Source organism: Chrysochloris asiatica, unplaced genomic scaffold (genome assembly GCF_000296735.1).
Source record: "Chrysochloris asiatica unplaced genomic scaffold, ChrAsi1.0 scaffold00018, whole genome shotgun sequence".
NCBI classification, from domain to species: Eukaryota; Metazoa; Chordata; class Mammalia; order Afrosoricida; family Chrysochloridae; genus Chrysochloris; species Chrysochloris asiatica.
The window spans coordinates 14,868,897-14,878,915 of NW_006408536.1; the positions used below are offsets into that span (position 1 = coordinate 14,868,897).

General features: G+C 41.7%; 1 protein-coding gene across 1 annotated transcript in view; it reads left to right on the forward strand.

Moving 5' to 3' along the window:
- The first annotated feature begins 647 nt into the window (after positions 1-647).
- The window catches only part of EIF1AX (eukaryotic translation initiation factor 1A, X-linked), a 23,058-nt gene continuing 13,686 nt past the window's right edge, over positions 648-10,019 (forward strand). Inside the window, exons 1-4 of the mRNA XM_006835587.1 lie at positions 648-727; positions 5,297-5,380; positions 7,659-7,762; positions 8,652-8,702. Of these exons, the coding sequence (XP_006835650.1) occupies positions 712-727; positions 5,297-5,380; positions 7,659-7,762; positions 8,652-8,702 (255 nt within the window). The 5' untranslated portion in view covers positions 648-711. The remainder of the gene's footprint in view (positions 728-5,296; positions 5,381-7,658; positions 7,763-8,651; positions 8,703-10,019) is intronic.

Below are 10,019 nucleotides of genomic sequence, written 5' to 3' on the forward strand. Positions count from 1 at the left end.
ATGGGTCGGAACCGACTCGACGGCACTTAACAACAACAACAAATGCTACCCGAGCTCCTTATATTCGGCTTTGGTAGTTGACATAAGGGGAATCTTGCCCTTCCCCCAGGCCCTAGCCTGGCTGGGTGGAAGAAAAGGTTGTGTTAAAACTGAGCTATGAGTTACCAACTTGCCTAACTGGGAGACATGGTTTTGGCACAAAGCAGCAGAGGTGTGGTGTCAGCCAGCAGTGGGCGCTCCGTAATACTCCCTTAGTTATGACGTGTTCCCGTGACTCCGCCCATCCTTATAAAATTCGGTCCCCTCCCAGCTCCCAGCCTCGCTGTCCCCGCCCCGCCGCAGTCCTCTGGCCTGCTGTGAACCCAGGGTTTCGCGTCTCCCTAAGTCTTAACAATGGGGGTTTGTCAGCCGTGCATGCGCCGTGAGGTCTGGGGGCGGGTCGAACTTGCGGCGTAGGCGGGGAAAAGTGACGTACGCAACTGCGACGCCATTTGCTGCGCCAAGCGTAGTTGCGAGAGGATCTCTGAAGAACACGGTCCATAGGCTCTCTCACGCGCGCGGTCGGCCTCTCGAGCCTTTTTCGTTCCACGCGCTCCCCCTCCTCACCCTTCGCTCTCCCCTAGAAGGGCCGCCGCCGCCGCCGCCGCCGCCGCCGCCGCCGCCGCCGCCGTCCGAGAAGGAGTCAGACGCCGCGAGGCCGCCGTCAGCGCCATGCCTAAGAATAAAGGTAATGCCGCCGGGTCCCTGAGACCACGGCTCTGCTCGATCAGTACCCCAACCCTATTGAGGCCTTCGGGTTGCTCCCACCCCGCCCGCTCGCGCCTGTGGTCCCCACACACGATTCTGAGCTCTGGAGAAGAGCGGGGAAGTTACTCATGTCTCCCAGTTTGGTCACATTGGGGTGGAGCCGACGCCATTTTTGTAGGGCCTCCTGTGGGAGAATGTGGGCTCTAGCTGGTAATTTCGCGCCAGACTAACCGCGAGCCTCCCGCCGACGATCAGGGCCTGTTGGAAGACCCCGGGGAGAGCATATCAGGCCCGTCAAAGCGTGAAGTCGACTGTAGTCACCATCGGGTACTCCTCCATGGATTTTTTTTATGAAAAGTTCTGTAAACCGTGGGCAAAATCTTGATGCACTTTTTAGGGTCCTCTCTAGAGGTTCATTCTCCGGCGTCCTTTTGTAAAAAGGGTGTAACTTATTTTTTCTAGAAGACTTTCCACATGTTAAGCCAAGTTTTCTACTTTTGCCTCGGAATATATTGTGGGAGTAAAGACCTTTAAATTGTCTATTCTGAGGCTAAATGTTCACAAATTATCAGACTTTAGAATAAGTTGACCGTAAACCTCCAAAACAGAAGGACTAATGTGTGTAAAGGGAGAAAACGTGTTCAGTCCGTCCTGAAGCAAGTCTTCTTTTTGTGGATGTAAGGGGTTTGTGCCATTTTCAATAACTTTATAAACTCATAGAAAAATGAGCACGGATAAACAGGGGAAACTGTGTTTTACAGGAAAATGCTTACAGACACACTTGGGTGCACTTTTGCTTGCCAGCTGGCTTTGGGTTTTCTATCTCATTTCCTCCGGAGTTGGGACCACTCATTTTATCCCTCAGAGTACTTGGGGGCAGTACTTTAGGACACTCCTCCTTGCTGTCTGCAGAACCCAGTTCACAGGTCCTTTTGGTAGCAACGGTGTGTTTACTGTTAATTTTGCTGGGAAAGACTGGAGTGATCAAAGGGTTTTAAAAATCTTTTTCTTCTAATTTCTGATTCCCTCAGCTAGGGGAACTGGGTCATTTCCACATGTATCTTATTCTCACCTTTATTTCCTGGTGGTAAGACTTCTATTTCCCTCATTTGGCTTTAAGCTCCAAAGGATAGGAATGTACTCTGTCTTATTCATATTGGATCACTAGCACTTGGCATTTATTAGTCACTCAAATATATGTTGTATTAAATCACCTCCCCTCTGTTGACTCCACCCTTAGGTGAATAATAGGTTTCTCTTTGGTTCCAAGGGGGCAGGAATTTTGCACTACATGATGTCTCATTCACTAGCCTCCAGGAGTTTCTCCTAAAACACATCTGATTGGGTTTTTTTTTTTTTAAGGCAGGGATTTGAGATTTTGATTTCATTTCGGAACTATTTTTAGAAAGGAAAAAAAAGTAAAAAGTTTGAATAAACTGCTACTTTAAATTGTATGTTCAGTTCTGGTCTCAGTTTTTCACAAAAGAATTTAAAGTACATTCCATTCCATCACAATAAAATAAGAGAAGGGGGGTTTGTTGGGGCATGATTAATTCTGATAAATTGACAAGCACTGAGTCGTGTGTGTGTGTGTGTGTGTGTGTGTGTGTGTGTGTGTATGTATATGGAATCCTAAGGCAATCTGGTAGCGAAGTGGTTACAAGTCAGGCTGCTAACCTCAAGGTCAGCAGTTCGAAACTACCAGCAGTTCCATGGGAGAAAGATGAGGCTTTCTGCTCCCGTAAAGATTTACGATCTCAGAAACCCTGTATTATAGGGTCTGTGGGTCGGCATTGACTCAATGGCACTTAGCAACAACAACAATATGGAATCCTGGTGTGGCACTGTAGGATAAGCACTAGACCACAAGGTCAGTTTGAACTGTAAGGTTGGTGGTTCAAACCCACCAGCCACACCTTGTAAACACTTGTCAGCACTTTAACAACATTATATATGTATATATAGAGATAGTTATATAGATCATCCATTATTGTGAATTTAAGAATTAACAACCTAGAAGTTTAACACTCTGTGTTCCTCCTTTTTTCCCTCTCTTTCTGGAGGTGACCACCATTCTGAATTTAGTATTTATTACTTCTGTAAATGTAAAACCCCTTTGTTATCTTCTAGGTCACTTAGGGGGAGCCCTGGTGTGGCGCTATAGGATAAGCACTCTGCGTCAGGGTCGGGTTAAACTGCAAGGTCAGCATTCAAACTCACCAGCTGCTCCTTGGAAACCCTATACAGGGTCACTATGAGCCGGGATCTACTCAATGACACTTAACAGCAACAGCAGGCCACTTAGAGAGGGATACTTTCCAAGATCCCTGAGTTTTATGAGTTGATGTTAATGATCTCTTCATTGGAAAATTCAAAAGTCCTACGAATATAATCTCATGGTGGTTATGCAAGTAAAGATACAAATTGCTATGAAGTGTGTGTTGAATGGCTTAACCTTTGGGCTGATTCTTGTTTAGTTTATTTCCTGTAGAAATCTTGTTAAGTGCCATCGAGTTGGTTCCAACCCTGTATAGGTTTCTGAGGAGTGACTGGTGAGTTTAAATTGCCCACCTTGAGGTTAGAAATCCAGTGCTTATCCTATGGCACCATACCAGGACTCCTATAAATCTTAGGAATCAGGAAAAGGGGCATCCTATGGCACACTCATGAATAGGAGGCGGGGTTAGGAGCTTCCACACTGGAGGTTTAAATCATTACCCCTTTAGGAATGGATAAAACTACTCCTGGCTTACGGCAAACTTGGGTTGAGTGCTGTCAAGTCAGTTCCGACTCCTAACAACCCTATATAGGGTTTTTAAGGAGCAACTGGTGTGTGAACTGCCAACCTCTTGTGGGTCACAGTACAGTGCTGATACTACAGCACCACACATAAATAAAACATATGAGTCTTGAACTAATGAGCTTTCTGTGTAGTTCGAAGGTCTGGCATGGTTAGTGCTTGAAGTAGCAGATACTTTTCATAGGAAATAAGTTTGATATGCCCCAAGAGTAGCTCAAATACAGAACTAATGAATCTGAGTGGATCTGGAAATGATTTGTTTGGGTTGTGAACCTTGTGTAGCTTCCAAGCTCTATCCATGATTCCCTTGTTGACAATCAACACCACTTTGGAGCCTTTCTCTTACATTTTGAAAATGGCTAATGGTGGTCTAGGTTCTATAATGGGAACAGAATGCTGTGGGGAGGGGTATCCTAATGTGGCAGGAGCCCCTGGCCCCCACCCCCACCCCCAAATCAATCTGGTCATCCTTAGTCTCTGGCAGTTAAGTGAGTTTAATTTCCCTGAGCTTCGGTGAACTCTAATAACTTGGGAATAGATGACTGCTCTTAGGTCATAAGGTGATTGTGACAAGTAAATGGGTAGCATTATTACATAGTCACTGGGGCCATAGTGCCTGTTTCTCATTCCTGAGTTCACTTACTCTTTTTAAAGACCTTTTTCTCTTTTGAAGTAAAGACAAAATAGTACCTGTTTCATAGTCATGCACATGTGGTGCTTAATTATAAATGCTAGCTACTCCAACTTCTGGTGTGGCGCTATAGGATCATCACTACACTGTGAATCACAAGATTGGCGGTTCAAACCCCCCACCAGCTGCTCCTCGGAAACCCTACACAAGGGTCTTTGTGAGTCATATCTCGCTCCATGGCACTTAACAAAAACAACAAATAAGACATTTGGTTTGGTGGGGCCTTGACACATATGGTAGTGTGAGGAAAGTGTCGAGAGGTATTGTATTGAACCTTGCAGTTCAAAGCAACTTTGCAGTCCAGTACATTAACCCACAGTGCCACACCAGGACTCTATAGATACATACAGGGATGTGCTTATTAATGAGTACAACTTTACATGTGGTGAGACTATGAATATTGATAGTTGCTTTGGCTGCTGTACGTTTGGAAAACCCCAATTCTCCGCCTAAGTACTCTCACTTTGTTTTGGAAATTTAGATCAGGTTCTTTATATATTTAAGGCCTGGCTTTAGAAGGCACCTAAGGTTTTAGTTTGAAAGAATATGTTTGGGATTGTATGTATGGGATTCCATTTTTATTTGAAAAGGATGGGTGCTGAAGTAGAATATTTTTCTGTAACTTAATGAATTCAGCTTATTTTTTTGGTATGTGCTTTATGTCAGAAACAAATCCCGAAAGGAATTTCTAAGAAGAGCTGTTGTTGTTAAGTGCCTTCGAGTTGGTTCCTAACCATAGCGACCCTGTATAAGGTGTCTGAGGAGTGACTGGTGAGTTTGAACTGCTGATGTTACGGTTCAAACAACTTTACAGTCCAACACATTAACAACCCAGAGCGTCACATAGGCCCCCCTTATCCATGGAACGATAAGTTTCAGGACCTCAGTGGATGCCTGAAACCACAGATAGTACCAAACCCTATATATACTATGTTTTTTCCTATACATACATAGCAATTATGATTGCATTTTTCAAGCTTTGTAAACCTTAATTTAGTTTCTTAATACTGTTCTGCAAATGATTAATATCTTTCTTTGTTTACTTTTTTTAAACTTAGGTAAAGGAGGTAAAAATAGACGTAGAGGTAAGAATGAGAACGAGTCTGAAAAAAGAGAGCTGGTATTCAAAGAGGATGGACAAGGTAAGCAGTTTCGGAAGGTAGGCTGCTAATATTCTCTTATTAAGTATAGAATTTCCATTGCTCACATAATCGTAAGGCATAATTCTTATGTCCCTGTTTGCACTTCTCCAGAGTTTTTGGCAATCATTTCTTGATATGCTCAGTCTATGTTAAGGGCTGGCAGCATTTTTGCGAGCATAGAGAGTTCATCATTTTGCATAGACTCTCAGGTTCGAAGTAACAATGGATTGTAGAATTCAGAGAGAATTAAATTAAACATCAGAGACATGGTTGACAACTTTGTGACTTAGTTGACCTTTTTTGATAAGTCAAATATCTTTTATTCTTTAAGTTTTCATTATTGTTGCCTTTAATTATCAGTATTTTTATAGATCATACATTGAACATTGAGAATGATAACATCAGCAAATTGCACACTACAGTATTATATGTAGGACATATTAGTGACTGCTTAGATGACATGAAAGTGATGTCAGATCTTCTGGCTATACAAGGAAGCAGAATCAAACTTTACAGCAGCCCAAGGTCAGACATGCTTCTAGTCTCCAACCTTTATACTATTCTGACATCAACCATCCCTTCCACAACACTCGACTTCTCTACTGGGTTCAATATTCTATTGCAGTGGCCACACAAATAATAGTCAAGATTATATGGGGTTCATTCTTTAAGGAAGTTGACAGGGTGCCATTCAGGATACTGCAGTTCTCCAGTCAGGAGTTCCTCTGTTTTGTTTTGGCAAGTGTTACAAGCTCTTTTAGCACTGTGGATTTATGGCCTAAGGGGCCCATTCTACTAGCCAGCCTCTTGTCTAAAGGCACTCTCCCTGGTGCTCCATTTTTCTTTGCTATTGCCTTGCTGCTGCCTTTCCATAAAGGGATCTTGTACTTTCCCCGTGACTCACTCTTGATGATCCTAGGATCCTGTCTTCCTGCTTCTGAGATGGCTTCTTTCAACTGAGTGGTATGGCAAAACTAACTAGTTTCAGCATTAGAGTTCTTTGCAGTTATTTGCATGGTCCCACCCAATCACAGGTGTCCAGAAACTGGGTGCAAGTCTTACTCTGGGATGTACAAAGGAAGGTGGTAAGAACATGGGCTCTGCCTGGGTTAAGTCAACTCTTTGGTACAAACAACTCACTGACTATGGCATTTGTAGATGCTTCTTAACTTCTCTAAGCCTCAGTTTTCTTATCTGTAAAATAGGGATTATTAGTAATAACTGTCATAAGGCAGGAGCCCTGCTGGTGCAGTGGGTTAAGCACTGGGCTATTAACAGAAAGGTCTGCCGGTCAAAACTGCCAGCTACTTCTTGAGAGACAGATGAGGCTTGTTTTGTAAAATTTTATATTCTCAGAAACACTATAGGGTAGTTCTTGACTACAGTGGGTTTGGATTTTTAAATGGCATATGATGAAGCTGGACTCCTGGTGTGGCACTGTAAGAGCATGACTAGAAGAGACATATTAAGTAAAATCAGTGTACTACAGTAGCGATAAGCTGTATGTACCCCCTAAAAAATAAAACCAGATGGTTTTAAGTGGCATGGATACATTGTAAATCATGGACTACTATAGAGCTGCTACACAATGTGATTAGTAGACTGTGGATGTGAGGCTTCTGTAGGCCACATAGTTCTCCATTGCTGTTAGCCAGTGGAACAGAATAATCCTGCGTGGAACACTTGTGTTTTCTCAATGTTTCTATTTTGAACAATTTTAAGCTACAGAAAAGTTGGAATATTGGTATAGGGAACTCCCTTAGGCCCTTCATCTACTTTTTAAATGTTTCCCTTTTTTTTTTCACCGTAATTTGTCACCTTGAAAGAGGAATGTCAGGTTTAGAATTCTTAATCCTTTTAGCTGATCGAGTAATATCCTGTATTTAATATATATATGACACACAGTTGTTTGGTCTAACTTAGCAGTAAAGGCAGTTTTCATTCACATTTATTATAAAATATATCAAATGTATAATAAGATATAAAGTATAGCAGACATTTTCTAGTGCTCAGTGTAAGAAATAAAACATTACCAGTGTGTTTATATCCTCTATTCTCTGACCAGTAAGCCTAGCCCTTTTTCTTTCTTTTTTTTAAAATAATTTTGGAGTTCCACATTTTTTTTCCCCTCTCACTTTTCTTCAGGATTTTCTAATGTGATCCCTTTCAGAGAAGTTGGTAGTGATAGCCTGGTACCATCTAGTTCTTGGCATTTTGATTGTCTTTTATACAAGTTTGAAGAGTATCTCATAACCTTTTCTTCTTCCCTTCCCCCCAGAATATGCACAGGTAATTAAAATGTTGGGAAATGGACGATTAGAAGCCATGTGTTTTGATGGTGTAAAGAGGTTGTGTCACATCAGGGGAAAGTTGAGGAAAAAGGTAGGTGTAAAGATTTGTCTTACTTTAATATAAAATTAGTCAGGAAAACTAATCCCTGTATTCTGTTTTATTGGCCAAGAAACTCATTTTTGTATGTTCCCACAAAGATTTCAGTGGAACATTGATATGCCTCATCAAACATTAGTGGTGGAGGGGCTGGAGGCTGGGAACTGAGCACTGTTCCAGTTTAAAGGAGCCTGGCTAGACCTGAGAGTTGAATGCAATATCTAGTCCTTGATTAGATATGGCTCAATAGTGGGATTGTGGGAACAGTTGTAAAGAGTATTGACAAATTCGGAATATGAACTGTGTTGGGCTAAGTGTTGTATAAGTTATCATTCCTGAGTGTGATAATGAATGGGCTGCCATGGAAAGTAATTATTAATTCCTCATCACAATAGATGTTCAGAGAGATTTATTGATTGGGTTGGTGAAAGGTTCCTTCCAACTCTGATTTTATGACTTTTTAAATTTTAGTTTGGCTAATACTTCTAATTAAGGACTTAGTTTGGTAATCCTTACCAAACTAAAGAGGTTAGGGTCAGGGGAAGGCTGTGAGTAGTAGGAGGATACATGGAAGGAGGGAGATAAATAAAACCAATCATTAATTTTATATTCTCTTATGTAATAGGTGGTAGGTAATTTTAAATTTCTTAATAATCATTACTCTGGAATTATTGAACTACCAAGTAAGATATATTTTAACCTCCCAACTTAGAGAAAATTTGAAGCAGGCCCAGCTGCTTACCATAGTTATTAATTCCTAATTCTAAGTAGGTACTTTTCCTGCTTGGGTGAATAGTATGTTTTATGGGATGGCTGGTTCAGCATTGCACTTGATCCTTTGCTTTTATTTTAAGAATAATGTGCTATGAATTTTCCTTTCTAGGTTTGGATAAATACATCAGACATCATATTGGTTGGTCTCCGAGACTATCAGGTAAAAATTTTGTTTGCATGAGTTTGATGAACCAAATTTGGCTTATATTTAAAACACAAGTCATAACTATATAACCTGCTTTGAATTCAGACCATTTTCATACAAAATTTCCTTGTTGATCATAACAAACCCAAATGAAGGGTAAGTTATTTGTTCTCTGTTTGACAGATAAGGAAACCAAGAAGCATTATGAGTTGAATACCTAGAGTGGGAGACTTGAGAGAGACATAGTGAGCAATTTCAGGAGCTAGATGGGGGATATTAAATTATTGCCAGGTTTGTGGAGAGTAACATATATTCAAAGCAACACAGTCAACCTCCATTTTTTGAGCCATGCACTGTTAACCCACTGTCCTAGTCAAGAGATACTGTTGCTATGCAGCATGCATTGTTAAGTGTTATTGAGTCGGTTCCAACTCATAGCAACTCTATAGGGTTTCCGAGGTGGTTTTGAATTGTTGACCTTGCGATTCAAACTGACCTTGCAGTCCAATGCTTATCTTACAGTGCTACACCAGGACTCCATGCAGCATATATACTGCCCTTGTTTTCTGTCTAGGAGGGAAATTATGTTTATAGTAGGGTGTTGTCCCTTAATTTTTCTGTTCTGGTTACTGCCCATGTTTTGCAAATTCGGGTCCCTATGTTTTACTTTATCAGAAACCAGGCCTTCAAACTGCGAAGAACCAGTTTGAGGCCTAGGTTTTACGTAATGCCCTTTGTCTTCCTATACATGTTGTTGTTAAAGTGCCATCCTGTCAGTTCTGACTCAGCCACCCTGTGGGTGGGACTGCAAAATGGTCCAACCTCTCTGGAAAGCAATATGGCACTTCCTCAGAAGGTTGGTCCAGCAATTCCTCTACTTGGTATTTACCCACAAGAAATACAAGCCATAACACGAGTAGATATATGCACACCAATGTTCATAACAGCACTATTTACAATAGCAAAGAGATGGAGACAGCCAAAGGTCCCATCAACTGAAGAATGGATAAACAAACTGTGGTACATACACACACTGGAATATTATGCTACCTTGAAGAATAACAAGGAAGCTGCAAGCCACCCGCATAACATGGATGAACCTTGAGGACATTATGTTTAGTGAAAATAGTCAGAAAAGGAGAAATACTGCATAGGATCACTACTGTAAAAGACTTAAGAAAAAGAACCCATGCTAAAGGGGGAGGGATTCTTTTCTGTTTGCTGGGATGTGTGGGGTGGGGGGAGGGGGAGGAAGGGGAAGGTAGAGCACAGGGCAGGGAATAGACACAGGATAGTTTGGGTGCTGGGGAGGGGGGCAATATACAAGAAGGG